At 43.1% G+C, this 15,268-nt stretch overlaps 2 protein-coding genes across 11 annotated transcripts in view; one reads left to right on the top strand and one right to left on the bottom strand.

The window, feature by feature from the left end:
* Window positions 1–15,268, top strand: part of PTPN13 (protein tyrosine phosphatase non-receptor type 13) — a 241,934-nt gene that overhangs the window by 194,238 nt on the left and 32,428 nt on the right. For all 9 annotated transcript variants that reach the window (XM_008267633.5, XM_008267635.5, XM_089303139.1 and 6 more), the window contains one exon: window positions 14,044–14,105. In XM_008267633.5, the coding sequence (XP_008265855.3) occupies window positions 14,044–14,105 (62 nt within the window). The remainder of the gene's footprint in view (window positions 1–14,043; window positions 14,106–15,268) is intronic.
* On the bottom strand, window positions 326–13,438 carry LOC127483182 (uncharacterized). 2 transcript variants are annotated; one of them, XM_089303143.1, is made up of 3 exons: window positions 12,868–13,438; window positions 7,553–7,799; window positions 326–2,069 (listed from the first exon to the last, which is right to left on the bottom strand). In XM_089303143.1, the coding sequence occupies exons 2-3, from the start codon at window positions 7,773–7,775 to the stop codon at window positions 2,065–2,067; spliced, it is 228 nt and encodes a 75-aa protein (XP_089159269.1). In that variant the 5' UTR covers window positions 7,776–7,799; window positions 12,868–13,438; the 3' UTR covers window positions 326–2,064. The 2 variants fall into 2 exon arrangements, with proteins under 2 accessions (XP_089159269.1, XP_089159268.1); XM_089303142.1 differs by lacking the exon at window positions 326–2,069 and adding an exon at window positions 4,059–5,745 and having other exon boundaries at window positions 12,868–13,434.

A 15,268-nucleotide genomic window follows, 5' to 3' on the forward strand; every position in this document is an offset into this window, starting at 1 on the left:
TTTAAACATATAATTACAATATGATCCAGCCATTCTCCTCCTAATTATTTACTCAAGAGAAAAGTAGTCATATATCTGTATGCAAAAAAACTGGACAAAAATTTTTCTAGCGTCTCTCCTTGGAATGATTAAAATTGGAAACAACTAAAATGTGCAAAAACTGTTGAGGGGATAGAACAATTGTAATATATCCAAACAATGGAATACTACTGAGCATGAAAAAGGGATACAGAGGTGGTCCCCAAAACCATCTGGTCCAGCCCTGCCAAGGCAACCTCAGGCAAGAGTCCAAGTTCAGTAAATCTACAGCAAGCCAAATTTTAAGTTGATAATTTTGTATGGCCACGAATGATGTTATATCCAAATAGCCCTTGGCAGAAAAAGGTTCTCTAGCCCCATTGATACATGTGGCAACATAATTAAAACAGCCTCAAAGTAAGTATGCTGAGTGCAATAACCCAGACCAAAAAAGAACCCATGCTGTTTAATTCCATTTATACACAATTGTGCATGGTACAGATTATAGTGACAGAAAGTAGATCTGTAGTCACCTGAGGACAGTAGGTGAAGGAGACAGTTTTAAGATCAGGAAGATTACAAAAATTATATTATTGTATTTTATTAGACAAATTAGATTTCTTTAACCAATAGTTTGTTATTAGTACACTTCTGTTGTTATTTTTCCTAAAAGTTTAATAATGTATTATACATATTGCTTACAAGTAATATTAAAAGACATTTTGGGGCGGCTTGTAACGTCATCTACACAACTGTAGAGGTCTGTCCATGAAGATTCCATCTCAACCTTTGTCAGGATCTCCCCCTCTGGGAACTGGCCAGGTTGCCACAAAGGAAGAGGAGACTGAGGAAGGTCAAGTTAAACACACGTTATTGGTACTCTAGGCGACTAGGAGGAGAGATCGCTCAAGCCAACTCCTGGGGGCAGTAGATGCTACGGACCAGGAGCTTCTCCCCGCAGGCACAAGGCGCTACGAACCAGGGAGAGAGAGGCTGAGCAACCTCTGCTTTACAGTGTCTGAGGGTCCCCTTATATACAGTTTCTAGAGGCTAGCCCCACCCACCCGCTGACCTCCCAAGGTCCCATAGTCATGGCAATGACAGTTGTGACAGTTGGTTTGTGGTTTTCGGTTAAGCCATCCAATCAGGCCATCCCTTTTCAAACTTAACGCTCTAGAGCAGTTACTTTTCTTTTTTTCTTTTCTTTTTTTTTTTTTTTAGAAGGATGGGCACCTCTCCAGACAGAGCCTGAGAGGGTGCCCAGTCGCTCGGACTGGGGGCAGGGAAGGAGCGAGGTTACATGGTTGGGTGGAGATTACCCCTGGCCAGACCAAGCGGGCGACTCAGCATAGAGGCAGAGGGCTGAGCGTGCAGTCCGGTTGAGGCCGGGGGTTTTTAGGGAGATGGGTCTTGCTTCACACACTTCCTCCTGAAACAAAGGACTTTATGGCTGAAACAAAGGACTTTATGGATGCAAATATTATCAGACAGGAGGAAGGGTGGGCAGGACCCCCTAGAGAATTGGGATCTGGAGCAGGGTATTTGAAATGCAGATACTGGGCTGCACCTGGGAGATTGTGGAAGATTTGTCAGGCAGAAGGGGTGGGGACCCCCCACCCCACCTGGCAGGTTATCAGGTAGAAGGGGACAGGGCAGGGCAGGAAGTGAATACTGGACTGCCCCTGAAACATTGTCAGGATGACTTTGAGAAGCAGCATATGCTGGACGTAGATGTCTTCTCTTTTTGCCTTTATGTCACACACACACACAAGCTCATAACTGACTTCCTACCTAACATTCCCCCCTCAAGAGGCAATACCCAAAATTCTTCTTTGGAATTATGGGTGGAATTCCGTTTTCTGTAACTTCTTCAAAGCTGGCATATGGGCGTCGAAGGGGATTAGGGTATTTCCTCTTGCTGTCTGTCTTATGGTGTACAACAGTGGCCTTGGAAAGATTGTGCTGCTCGGTCCAGAGGGCTGCTCAGGTCGTCCAATGGAATGGGCTGGAAGCCTTGTCTGACGACCATTTGGAGTTCGACAGCTTTTAGTCTGTTAGAGACAAAACAGAACAAGGGCATTAAAAACACTCGGTGCAAAGAGAAGCATCAAGATTACAGAAGTTATTGGGCCAAGGAGAGGAAATAGACAGGATTTCCATGACTAGATGTCAGGCCAAAAATCCCAGCCCTGCTTGGCCTGGTCCTGGAGCTGTTTGGCTTTGTTCAGGAAAAGTACGAATTTGGATTTGTACCTGTCTGATTGACCCAGAAACAACATTCTTTCTGGAGCATGGCACAGGCACCTCCCTGAGCGGCAGTTAGCATGTCCAACGCTCATCTGTTTTGGAGAACAACTACAGCCAAAGAGTTGATCTGATTTTGGAGAGTGAAGAGAGATGCTGCTATCATCCTTAGGCAGTGAGGCCATCCTTGTGCAGTCATGTCTAAAGTGTTAGAAAAGTAGCCCATAGGTTGCTTAGCAGGTCCCAGATCCTGAGTTAACCCTCCTAAGGTGACTCCCTGCCTCCCAGTGAAGTACAGCTGGGAGGGTCTCTCTGGGTTTGGCAGTCCTAGCACAGGGGCTTTAGTCATAGCATCCTTTAGCTGAGCAAAGGCTGTGGTTTGCTCTTTCCCCCAAAGGAGGGGGCTCTGCTTTAGCTGCCTGTCGAGAGCCTGGTTTAGGAACTGTGCTGTTTCCCTGTATCTAGGAACCTGTAACCTGATAGAGAAAAGCTGGGACTGCCTGAAGTTTGCAGAAGTAGGAATTTGCTGCATGGCCCATATCCTCTCTGGGGCAGGTTTTCTCTCCCCAGGGGTGAGGATAAGGGTTAAATAATGGACTAGCTATGCTTTGTTTTCCTCTGGATACCCAGTAGCTAGTTTTGCTAGGAAGTTAAGCCAATGTACAAGACTAGAGTCTCAGGCTGGGAAAGGAGACAGACTAACAAATCATTTACATTTAATCATCTACACTATGGATAATTGTGCACCCCCCTCAAGAGATAGGCCCTTTAAGTCCTCAGTGAGGACCTGTCCAAATAGCTGCAGGACTGAGTTAGCTGTTACTGAAAGCCCTGTTTTTAGGAACTGGCAGGGAAGGCTTTCTAAGCTTAATACTATTGGATAGACTTTTAAGGCCTAGCTAGGTGTGTGAGGCCCAGACCTATCCATGGGGTGCTGGAAGAGAATTGAAAGAGATGCAAATCTCCTTTAAGGGAGGCCCCCTGTTGACTTGCATTACATGGCTGGACTAGGAGGAGAGCTGAATAGGAGGCTGATAGAAATAGGCAACTTACGTTTCACTGACCCTAGGCCATCCCCTCAATTGCAGTGGCTGGAGCTGGAAGCTGGGCAGAGGCTGGGCAGAGCCAAAGGCTTTTTAGCTTGGTGCCACAAGGTCTACGGTTCTGAACCAGGAGTCCTTCGATACCCAGGGCAGTTCTGTGTCCAGTGGTCTTGCTCTTGGTAGAGCTGACAGAAGGCAGTTGTTATCACGACAGCTGCTTGCCCAATGCCCTGACTCCTTATATCAGCAACAGGTGCTGTTTGGGGTGCACTGGCCTTGCTGGGTCTCCTTGACAGCAGATCGCCGTGTAAAGCAGCCGTTGATTGGCCTGTTGCTAGCTTGCTCCTCTTTCTCCTGGTCTCTAATAAAGTAGACCAAGGAGGCAGCCTTTATGATGTCAGTCAAGGGGGTGCTCAACCCAACCCTGATTTCTGAAGCTTTCTTCTAATATCAGGGGCAGCTTGAGTTAGGAACCTATCCCCTAATATGGCATTTCCTACAGCAGAGTCAGGATCTAAATCAGTATACTTACCAAGACCCTCTTTGAGCCTTTCTAGAAAGGCAGCTGGATTTTTAGAGTGGTTACTTTTCTACTGTGCAGTTACTTTCTTTCAAACTGCGCTACAGTACTTTCTTTTATTTATTTTTTAACTTTTATTTAATGAATATAAATTTCCAAAGTACAGCTTATGGATTACAATGGCTTCCCCCCCCCCATAACTTCCCTCCCACCTGCAACCCTCCCCTCTCCCGCTCCTTTTCCCCTTCCATTCACATCAAGATTCATTTTCAATTCTCTTTATATACAGAAGATCAGTTTAGCATACATTAAGTAAAGATTTCAACAGTTTGCACCCACACAGAAACACAAGGTGAAAAATACTGTTTCAGTACTAGTTATAGCATTAAATCACAATGTACAGCACATTAAGGACAGAGATCCTACATAAGGAGTAAGTACACAGTGACTCCTGTTGTTGACTTAACAAATTGACACTCTTGTTTATGGCGTCAGTAATCACCCTAGGTCTTGTCATGAGTTGCCAAGGCTGTGGAAGCCTTTTGAGTTCGCCGACTCTGATCATATTTAGACAAGGTCATAGTCAAAGTGGAAGTTCTCTCCTCCCTTCAGAGAAAGGTACCTCCTTCTTTGCTAACCTGTTCTTTCCACTGGGATCTCACCTCACTCGTAGAGATCTTTCATTTAGGTCTTTTGTTTGTTTGTTTGTTTGTTGTTTGCCAGAGTGTCTTGGGTTTCCATGCCTGAAATACTCTCATGGGCTTTTCAGCCGGATCTGAATGCCTTAAGGGCTGATTCTGAGGCCAGAGTGCTGTTTAGGACATCTGCCATTCTATGAGTCTGCTGTGTATCCTGCTTCCCATGTTGGATCGTTCTCTCCCTTTTTTTTATTCTATCAGTTAGTATTTGCAGACACTAGTCTTGTTTATGTGATCCCTTTGACTCTTAGTCCTATCATTATGATCAGTTGTGAACAGAAATTGATCACTTGGACTAGTGAGATGACATTGGTACATGCCACCTTGATGGGATTGAATTGGAATCCCCTGGCATGTTTCTAACTCGACCATTTGGGGCAAGTCAATTTGGGATTGAGCATGTCCCAAATTGTACATTTCTTCCCTCTCTTATTCCCACTCTTATATTTAACAGGGATCACTTTTCAGTTAAGTTTCAACACTTAGGAATAATTGTGTGTTAATTACAGAGTTCAACCAATAGTATTAACTAGAACAAAAAAAATACTAAAAGGGATAAAGTATTAAGTTGTTCATCAACAGTCAGGGCAAGAGCTGATCAAGTCACCGTTTCTCATAGTGTCCATTTCACTTCAGGAGGTTTCCTTTTTGGTGCTCGGTTAGTTGTCACCGATCAGGGAGAACATATGATATTTGTCCCTTTGGGACTATTTCACTCAGCATGATGTGTTCCAGATTCCTCCATTTTGTTGCAAATGACCGGATTTCATTGTTTTTTACTGCTGTATAGTATTCTATAGAGTACATATCCCATAATTTCTTTATCCAGTCTACTGTTGATGGGCATTTGGGTTGGTTCCAGCTCTTAGCTATTGTGAATTGAACTGCAATAAACATTAATGTGCAGACAGCTTGATTGTTTGCCAATTTAATTTCCTTTGGGTAAATGCCAGGGAATGGGATAGCTGGGTGCTACAGTTACTTTCTCCAAGAATGGTTCCCTAACAGTCCTCCCTTTTCTTTTCTTTAAATGCTCTCATAGTCCTGTAAAGCCGTTGAGCCGCTGGGCCAAGGGGATGAATATTCTTGAGCATATCCCGGATTGATTTCCAGATTCAGGGTCTCCTTTTTCTTCTTCTTCTTCTTCTATTTCTGGTGGGCTGGGTTCCTCTCAGAGGGCCAGGTATCCCTTCACGAAATTCCGTCCAATTGAGAAGAGGTGCTATAAGATAGGCAAGCATACAAGAACCATACAGAATATTGCCCCCATTTTAAACCATTTCCAGGATGGGAGCCAAGAGGAAACTGTGTCAGTCAGAGTATTTATAGTCTGTTCCACTGTTCTGACCTGACCTATCTTAAATGCCGCTATATTTTGAAGCTGTATTATCCATAGAGCTCTCAGTAATGTTAGCCTCAAGATGAGCGGTTGCATTTACCCACTCTAGCCAAGTAGAATGATTGTGTTTGAACATATCAGCTAGTTGTGTTGCATTAGGAATGGATAGATTGTTCCATGGAATGGTGGTAAGGCAAACTCTTCCAATCGCTTCACACTTGAGTTCTCTTTCCAAAGCTAGTATGGTAATTATTTGTTCTATTTGTAGCGTGCGTGCTTCGAGCATCTGGAGCCCCATAGCATGTGGTTGTTTTGTTTTGTTTTTTTTGACAGAGTGGACAGTGAGAGAGAGAGAGAGAGAGAGAAAGGTCTTCCTTTGCCGTTGGTTCACCCTCCATGGCCGCCACGGCCAGCGCACCGCGCGGATCCGATGGCAGGAACCAGGTACTATCCTGGTCTCCCATGGGGTGCAGGGCCCAAGTACTTGGGCCATCCACCACTGCACTCCCTGGCCACAGCAGAGAGCTGGCCTGGAAGAGGGGCAACCGGGACAGAATCCGGCGCCCCGACCGGGACTAGAACCCGGTGTGCCGGCGCCGCAAGGCGGAGGATTAGCCTAGTGAGCCACAGCGCCGGCTCATAGCATGTGTCTTAAGCAGTGCTGACTGCTCATGTAGCTGAGCCCGCTGCTCCTGAATTACCTTCAGGAGGGACTCCAAAGCATCTCCCTGTAGTTGGGTAGTGCTTAGAGCCAGTGCTCCAGTCACAATGCCGGCTACCGCGGCTGCTGACACTGCTGTAGCGACAATAGCTGCTGTTACTCCAAAGTCTCTGTTTTTGCACATCGGTTTGATTGGTGTAGTCAAATCAGACATATTTACTGGTACATATGTGAAGGGAGTTGCCTTTACCACCATATGTGGAGCCAAGAATGTTATCATTCTCTCTTCCCATCCCAAGTCCCTTATATAGTAACCGAGCTCCTTTTTAGAATCTAATGGGTCGGCCAGTGCTGCGGCTCACTAAGCTAATCCTCCGCCTTGTGGCGCCGGCACACCGGGTTCTAGTACCGGTCAGGGCGCCGGATTCTGTCCCGGTTGCCCCTCTTCCAGGCCAGCTCTCTGCTGTGGCCAGGGGGTGCAGTGGAGGATGGCCCAAGTGCTTGGGCCCTGCACCCCATGGGAGACCAGGAAAAGCACCTGGCTCCTGCCTTCGGATCAGCGCAGTGCGCCGGCCACAGTGCGCCGGCCTCGGCGGCCATTGGAGGGTGAACCAACGGCAAAGGAAGACCTTTCTCTCTGTCTCTCTCTCTCACTGTCCACTCTGCCTGTCCAAAAAAAAAAAAAAAAAAATCTAATGGGTATGTGCATCTAGCATACAATACCTCCCCTTTGGTCCTGCATGTCCAACTTCTGGGTCTTCCCTTACTGGAGTTTTTACAAAATGTTTGTGAAACATTTCATATCCTGCCTGCCAAAAACAATGTGTTGCGTGATTATTACTTGGAGGTCTGCATCTAGTATATCTATGCTCTGAGCCATTTTTACAAATAAGAGAGACAGAATTAAGATAATTGTCATTATCAATCCATAAGCTCTGAGCATAGGTAGTTCAAATCTTTCCCACAATCTCATTAAGTTACCTAATACTTTAAATTGTTTAAGCGCTCGCTTACCTTCGATTAACTTACCTTTATCTGAGTCCAGTCTCTTTAATTCTTCTTTTACCTGTTGTAGATGTGCTTGTTGTCGGGCTGCTAATTCATCTTGTTGGTCCTCGGGCAGTCCCTCAAAAGGGTTTACAAATGGTGGGTTTTCTTCCTCACTTAATTGTTCAAGTGCATACTGTTCATAGAGGTCTTTTGCTTCTCTTCCTTTAATGTACATTTCTCCGTTTGCTGCTGCTGTCGCCATTTCTGGAGTTCTTTAGTCCTAGCTCTGGAATATGAAATCCCTAATTCTTTCTGTAAAAAGCACAACTGACAGTGGTATCTGCATTTCTTAAAAACACATGAGTTCTTTTGACAGGATAATTGCAATGGATATTCCATTAGTGCCTAATTGGAAATTCCCAAATCCTGAGGTCCTGGGCTGGAACCATCCTAACATGTCTTTGGGGCAAGCTAATAATCCCCTTTTCAGGTGTCTCGATCACTACTGCTCCTTCTCCTTTCCAAAGGATGGTAGTGGCCCTTTCCAGTCTTTACTGTTTGGTAATCTATAAAAGCAAAAGAGTTTTTTGTCTTAAAATTTCTGGAGTTGGAGTGTTTGCTCTAGTTCTTGCCATCTCTGATGGCTATATCTTTCAGTAGGAATATAGCCCCCTATTCCTCCCCTTTTCTTTTGATTAAGGGCGATAAGAGCCAACTGTAGCCGTGCTTCAATGGTTTGAACTACATCAGCAAATTTAGCCATTTCTTGTTTTAAGGATTGATTAGCTCTCTCAACCATTCCCTGCGACTGTGGATTATAGGGTGTGCCTGTGGTATGATCAATATTTAAATATTGGCACAGTCCCATGACCCTTTCTGCTGTGAAGTTAGGGCCATTATCTGTATGGAGTTCCTGGATATGAAATAGGTTCTGTAGTTCTTATATTCCCCATACTATTTCCTGAGCAGTTTCCTTAGGAATTAGCTTAGCCCATAGAAGGCCAGAGATATCTCAATGGCTACCAGAATTAGCCAGGCCTCATAGTGGGTCATGTCCATTTGCCACAGTCCTGGCCCTGATCTACTAATATGAGTAGTAGTTTCTCTTTTATGCACACACTTGGGGCAGTTCTTCATTATTTGTTCTGCTACGATTTTTGGTAAACTGAATTGTTGTCTCAAGTATGACTATGCCATTTAGCATGATCGTCCGTGGCTGTCTCAATATGTTCTAGAAAAAAGATGTTTGCTGCCTTACTTATGTCATGGAGGACAGGCATTAAAATTAACTGAGCTATTAGTTGTCCTGTTTTTACATATACTATTTTTTAGGATAGGTTGACCAATCTTATCTTTAAAGGATTTTGATCTTCGCCGGTGCCATGGCTCACTAGGCTAATCCTCCGCCTTGCGGCACCAGCACACCAGCTTCTAGTCCCGGTCGGGACGCCGGATTCTGTCCCCGTTGCCCCTCTTCCAGGCCAGCTCTCTGCTGTGGCCAGGGAAGTGCAGTGGAGGATAGCCCAAGTGCTTGGGCCCTGCACACCATGGGAGACCAGGATAAGTACCTGGCTCCTGCCATCGGATCAGCGCAGTGCGTCGGCCGCAGCGTGCCGGCCGTGGTGGCCATTGGAGGGTGAACCAATGGCAAAAGGAAGACCTTTCTCTCTGTCTCTCTCTCTCACTGTCCACTCTGCCTGTCAAAAAAATAAATAAATTTAAAGGATTTTGATCTCCTGGGCTGATGAAACCTCCAACTACCCTTACTTTGGCCTCAGTCATCTCTGATGTTTCTGTTATCCACCCCCACTGTCCTGGGATTATGGTAATTCATGTTTGTAGGTTAAGGGTCTCTATTACCTTTGGCATAAGTACCAGATCTTTTGGGGCATGTATGGAGTATCCAATCTGTTCTGGTTCTTTTTCCTTAATATGACCACCTTGTACTACCAGGTTTATTTGAGTTGTATTTATTTGTGAAACTAATTTGTCAATATTTTCATTGCCTGGGATTCCCTTATGTCCAGGCACCCATTGAATGTAAATTTCTTCTTTACTTTCTATAGCTTCTAATATGGTTCTAAGCAAGGGTTCTTCAATATTTACAGGTAAGGGTCTGGCCTCAATTAATGTATATACATATTGGGAGTCCGTAACTATATTCATTATCAGGGGTCCTTGAAGGGCTAGTAGCGTGGCTCTTTTTTCTAATTCTCAATTACTTCCCTCACTCTCCTTAACTAATTTAACTCCATCTGATCTCCAAAAGCCATATCTTCCTTGCCCCTGTTTGCTTCCTCCATCAAAATAGTAAGTAGGTCCTGGCACGGGATGACCTTGAAGACTGCTTAGTGCTCTTCTAAGCATTAAAGGTGCATGGATACATCCAATCTGTGGTACCCAATGCAAGTAGGGGTCTTCCTGAATCATAACGTCTAAATCCTCTTTTTTTTTATAGGTAACCTATATATAGGTTCTTGCCCTATTCGTATAATACGTTCTTGTCTAATTTTATGTAGACATTTTAGGACTCTAGTTAGAGGAGATGCTGCTAATATCTTTGGAAATTCCTATCTACCTACCCAAAGGATATCAGATCCTTGGTGCACTTTATAATTTATGGTGTTACCTCCCATCATAATGGTACAGTAAACTTCCTTGCTGGGGTCCCAGTAGCTTAAAGGTTTGTGTTCTTGTAATAGCCTCCTTATAGTCTATAACTCCTGTCTTGCTTCGGGGGTCCATTCCCTGATACTATTTAACTCTTGGTTTCCCTTCATCATAAGAGTAAAGGTTTTGTCTTAATTCCGGGAACAGCTTGGGTCACCCAATTAAGGAGTCCTACTAACTTTTGTAGTTCATTTAGGGTGGGCTTCTCTGGAAGTTCTGGCAACTCTAGTTTTTGCTATGCCCATTTATTCGGGTGCAACAAGTACCCCATCCATGAGTAAGGATATTGTTCTTGTAATTTCTCATTCGGGGTCTCGAATCCCTTTTCTGAAAGCATTTTTCTGAGTTTTGCTACGATCAGTTTGTGGTGTTTTGGAGAATGATCGGACCCAATATATATATCATCCATATACTGATAAAGATCTACCTCTGGATATTGTTGTCTCCAGGGCTCTAGTACGTCCCTTAGTGTACTTTGGTAAATCAAGGGACTCAATACAAAACCTTGTGGGAGGCAATTCCAAACATACCTATGGCCTGGACCTTGATTATTAACCTCTGGGATGGTAAAGGCAGTGTACTGCCTGAAGTCCTTATCCAGAGGGATGGTAAAATAAGCATCCCCTATATCCAAAACAGTAACCTGATTTCTTCTTTGTAATCCTCCAGGGTGTGGAACACCTAACTGAACTTCTCTTCCCTTATCTACTAATTTATTAAGTTCTCTAAAATCTATTAACATTTGCCATTTACCTGATTTTTTCCTTATCACAAATATTGGGGTGTTCCAGGGATTATCAGGGTCTGCTGAAGATATCTTCCCTTCCTCTAGTAGTCTTTTTGTTATTTCCTTAATTCCTTCTAATTTTTCTTTGGTTAAAGGCCATTGGGGAATCAAGGGACCTTTATTATATTGGGGTAATTTGGGTAGAGAGTTGCGCCATAATTAGGGTACCCCAAACTTTGTTAAGATATCCCTTCCAAATATATTGATGGGAATATCTGGGGATGTTAGAATGGATGTCTTTGTCTTCCTTCCCTTTTTGTCTTTCAGTGTAACCTGTGATATTTTTTGTAATTTAGAGCACCCTCCCACCTCCTCTATATTTTGCCATCCTTCTGTTATCCCTTCTTTTATTCCTTTAGCCTCTTGTTCCCTTATTATAGTTAAATCGGCCCCTGTGTCTAACAGCCCTATTAAATCTTTTCCCCCTAGGTTTACCTTTAAGGTAGGTCTTTGTCTTAATTCTATTTTGGTAGTTTTGGGTAGATCCCTGTCGCAGGGGCTTCCGTCTGTATTTCCCCCAGGGATGGGGCAGACAGCGGGATAGATGACTGGATACTCTGGGCAGATGCCATCATGGTCCGGGGGGCATTGCCCCCCACTTTCCCGTTTTTTGGCTGTCTACATACTTTTGCCATATGTCCTGTTCTCCCACAATTATACCATTTTAGCAGAGTTTTTTCTCCACTCCTACAATTTCTTGCCATATGCCCCTTTTTTCCATACCTGTAACAATTTCCCTGAAAACTTCTTGACCCTTGCTGTCTATCTGCAGCCTTTAAGGCCATCTTATAGGAGGTGGATCCAGATTCTCTACAGGCATACATTTTTTTCTTCTAACGAATCTCCTGGTCTTAAATTTCTAAGCAATTTTTTACATTCTTCATTAGCATTTTGAATGCTCATGGTGTCCTTTAAATATGTTCTCAAATCCTCTCTAGATGTTTCCATATCAATCTGAGTAAATAATCGATTAATAAACTCAGGGTAGGGTTCTTTGGGCCCTTGTCTGATGCTGACTGCTTTAGGGGCCCCACTGATAGTTCTCTGGCATTCTTGAAGCGCCTCAAGAACCCATGTTCTATGGAGGGCTCTGGCATCAGCGAATCTAGGGCCAGCTGCTTCTTCTGGTGATAATCCAATTCCCCTAATTTGATCTGATGTTAGTGGCACTGGTCCAGCCCCGTCGGCTGGGGGAGGGGGATGCATCTCATCCCATGCTGTCACCTTCTCTTTTATCTTGTCTATGACTGTGCAAAGCCAGGAGTTACATTTAGTAGCATATTGATGTCTACTGATGTAAAGTTTATTGAAATTACCCCAAAGTAAGTGATGGTAGCCGGGTGCGTGAGACCGTGTTCCTGCACTTGTTTAAGCCAAGCGGCTATTAGTCCAGGTCCCACAGGCTCATATGCTTGTCTACCACCTCTTAACATTATCAGGTAAGCTGACTGTTCTTTTGCTTTTTCTTCCTTGCTTAACTCTCTGGGAATAACCTGAGGTTTTTGCCTACATTCTGTTACGGCGTCATAGAGCTTACAGGCGTCTCCTGTATTTTTTGGATTTAATCCCTTGCCACAACAAATTAACACCTTAAGGGTGTCTACTGCACATTTATAATCTTTCCCTGTTGTGGCACCTTCTCCTCTTTGTAGAAATTCCTCCAGGAGGTTTTCTACTTCTTCCAAGGTCTGCAGATCTTGGAGGTCCCATCCTGTACAAGCTGCTGCCAGCTTATAAGCCCATATTACATTTCCTGGTGAGTAGCACTTCACTTTCTTACCTCTTGGTGCCTGGCCTAGAAGGACCTTCACCTTCTCTATACTCACTAGTGCCTGTCTATATTCTTTAGACTGGGACGTCCCACCCATAGTGGTCTCTTTCAACCACTGCTACTCACCCTTTTGATGATTCCTCAAGGGCTCGTCTCCTCACCGTCCAACTTCAGGTCCCTGTTCAGGCACCAGCTGTCAGGATCTCCCCCTCCAGGAACTGGCCAGGTTGCCACAAAGGAAGAGTCAAGGAAACTGAGGAAGGTCAAGCTAAACACACTTTATTGGTACTCTAGGCGACTAGGAGGAGAGATCACTCAAGCCTACTCCTGCGGGCACTAGATGCTACGGACCAGGGAGAGAGGCTGAGCAACCTCTGCTTTACAGTGTCTGAGGGCCCCCTTATATACAGTTTCTAGAAGCTAGCCCCACCCACCTGCCGACCTCCCAGGGTCCTGTAGTCATGGCGACAATGGTTATGACAGTTGGTTTGTGGTTTGCAGTTAGGCCGTCTGATCAGGCCCGTCCCTTTTCAAACTTAGGCTCTAGAGCAGTTACTTTTCTACTGCGCAGTTACTTTCTCCGAGAATGGTTCCCTAACAACCTTTCCTCTTTCTTGGCAGGATTATTTTTAGGTCAAATAGAGTTCCTTGAACAGAGGTCCGTGAATACATTTAACTGTGTATGTTTTTGTTGTTGCTTGTTTTTAATTTTTCCAAACTGTACCATACCTTTCTAAATATCTTTAAAGTATAATTTAATAAATCAAATAAAGCTTAAATTTGTGACTTTTTAACTGTTAAACATAATCTACTTATTTTAGTGTAGGTGTTAGATTTTGTACTGATAGTTAAAATAAACTATTTAGAAATATTTTTAAAACTTTTGAGTTATATCCACAGGATGTTTTCCTGTGCTAAAGTGTTAGCCTTTATTGTAATGAGATAAAAAGCTTGCTATCTTCTTTTGAATCATAAAGTAAGTATAGTTTAGCACCTGAGATATCTTTCCCATTCATATGGAGTAATTTACATTCAGTGTGTCACACTTGAACCAGTCAGTCTAAAATGAATTGTTCTGTGAACTGTTTTCTTTTAAGAAATCGGCTTTTTCCTTGGGATAGTCCCTTCTTTAATGCTTGTTAACATTTAATTGGTTTAAATCACTTTGTGGTGTGATGTCTTTTAGTATACTAATAAAAAATAATAGCATCCTCAGAAACATGGATTTTCTTTAATTAGTGTGATGTGTCTGTTGTGGTTTTGACTGGCTCATCCTCCTACTTTCTGTGTTGCTCCTTTCAGGACATCACACTGTGGAGCCTTGTGACCATCCTGGCCTCACTCCTGAAAACTCACTCTCCAAGGTAAGTAAACGGCCGCCGTCCTTCACGACAGGACCTCCTTATCTGAATAACCCACTGGTTTATCTCTGAAACCAAACATTTCATATTTAAATATTTGCCATAACCCCATATCTTCTGGCATAACAGTTCCTAAATAAACCAATGACTTATTAATCATTATTTTAAGGCTACTTTGTTGTTGTTGTTATCAATGTGGGCAGCTCTTTTCATTGTCCCTTTGACCACAGGAAAAGAAGAATGTAGGTAAGAGTGGAATTGACCTGAAAATGTTAAGTTTATGCTACAAGTGAGATAAAAACAGTAATGGACAAAGAAATAGGTTACTTGTTTTTGAAAGACTGAGAAAAATGCTTTATCACAAAATAAAATGAGAGTGTAACTCATTTAAGATTAGCACTAAGAAATCTGGGAATGAATTAACAAAACTATGTTAATGCATAACTAAATTCTACTTCCCATTCTCTCTTTTCTACTTACATGCCCAGTTTTTTGGCTAGAATTTCTTTTTATGGTTTTCTTACTGGTATATAATGTCCTTTTCCAAAATGATCATAGCTGGGTCTTTAATTTATGGACGGTTTTACTTACACATATCTCACATAACTTATTCTGAGTCTCACTACTGAAATGTCTTTCTATATAATGTGAAATGTAGAATGTCTTTCCATGTGAATTGCATCGCTTTCCTAGTAACCTGAAAATTTTAGTATCTCAACAGGATTCTGGACATGAGCTTGATTTAGTATAGATGGAAAAAATTAATTTAGTGACCAAAAGTCCAAAATTCTGACTTTCATCTCACTGTGTTACTCATACTTGTAACTGGGTTTAGTAAGTCCTGAAAAGATCACGCCCAGAAGAATATTAAGGCAGAAATGACTGTGACACAAAAATAAATTTCTTTATAAATATGTGCTTATGCTATCCTCTGTTCAGAGGTCCTCGATTTCATGTACCTGAAATAAAGAATTTTCATGTGTTGTTAATGTTACTCATCCTATATAGTGCTTATTTTCTTTTTAAATATCAGCATGTTGTTGAGACAGAGGTGGAATTTCTGTTTCATTAACATAAAACCCCCAGGAATCAAGACACTTTGTTGTTCTTGGCTACAATCATGTGTATTGGAGTTAAAGTCTCAAAGCAGGCCTCCCAGTGTTCTG

This window comes from Oryctolagus cuniculus, chromosome 8 (assembly GCF_051225735.1).
Source record: "Oryctolagus cuniculus isolate XC-2025 breed Fujian yellow rabbit chromosome 8, ASM5122573v1, whole genome shotgun sequence".
Taxonomy (NCBI): Eukaryota; Metazoa; Chordata; class Mammalia; order Lagomorpha; family Leporidae; genus Oryctolagus; species Oryctolagus cuniculus.

What these genes read in the sequence shown, in the direction of transcription:
- LOC127483182 (XM_089303142.1), bottom strand. Translation starts at nt 7,775, where the DNA reads ATGGCGACAGCAGCAGCAAACGGAGAAATGTACATTAAAGGAAGAGAA. An exon ending in GAGACTGGACTCAGATAAAG is followed by an intron (nt 5,746 to 7,552) that starts GTAAGTTAATCG and finishes CCTATCTTATAG; the next exon opens with CACCTCTTCTCAATTGGACG.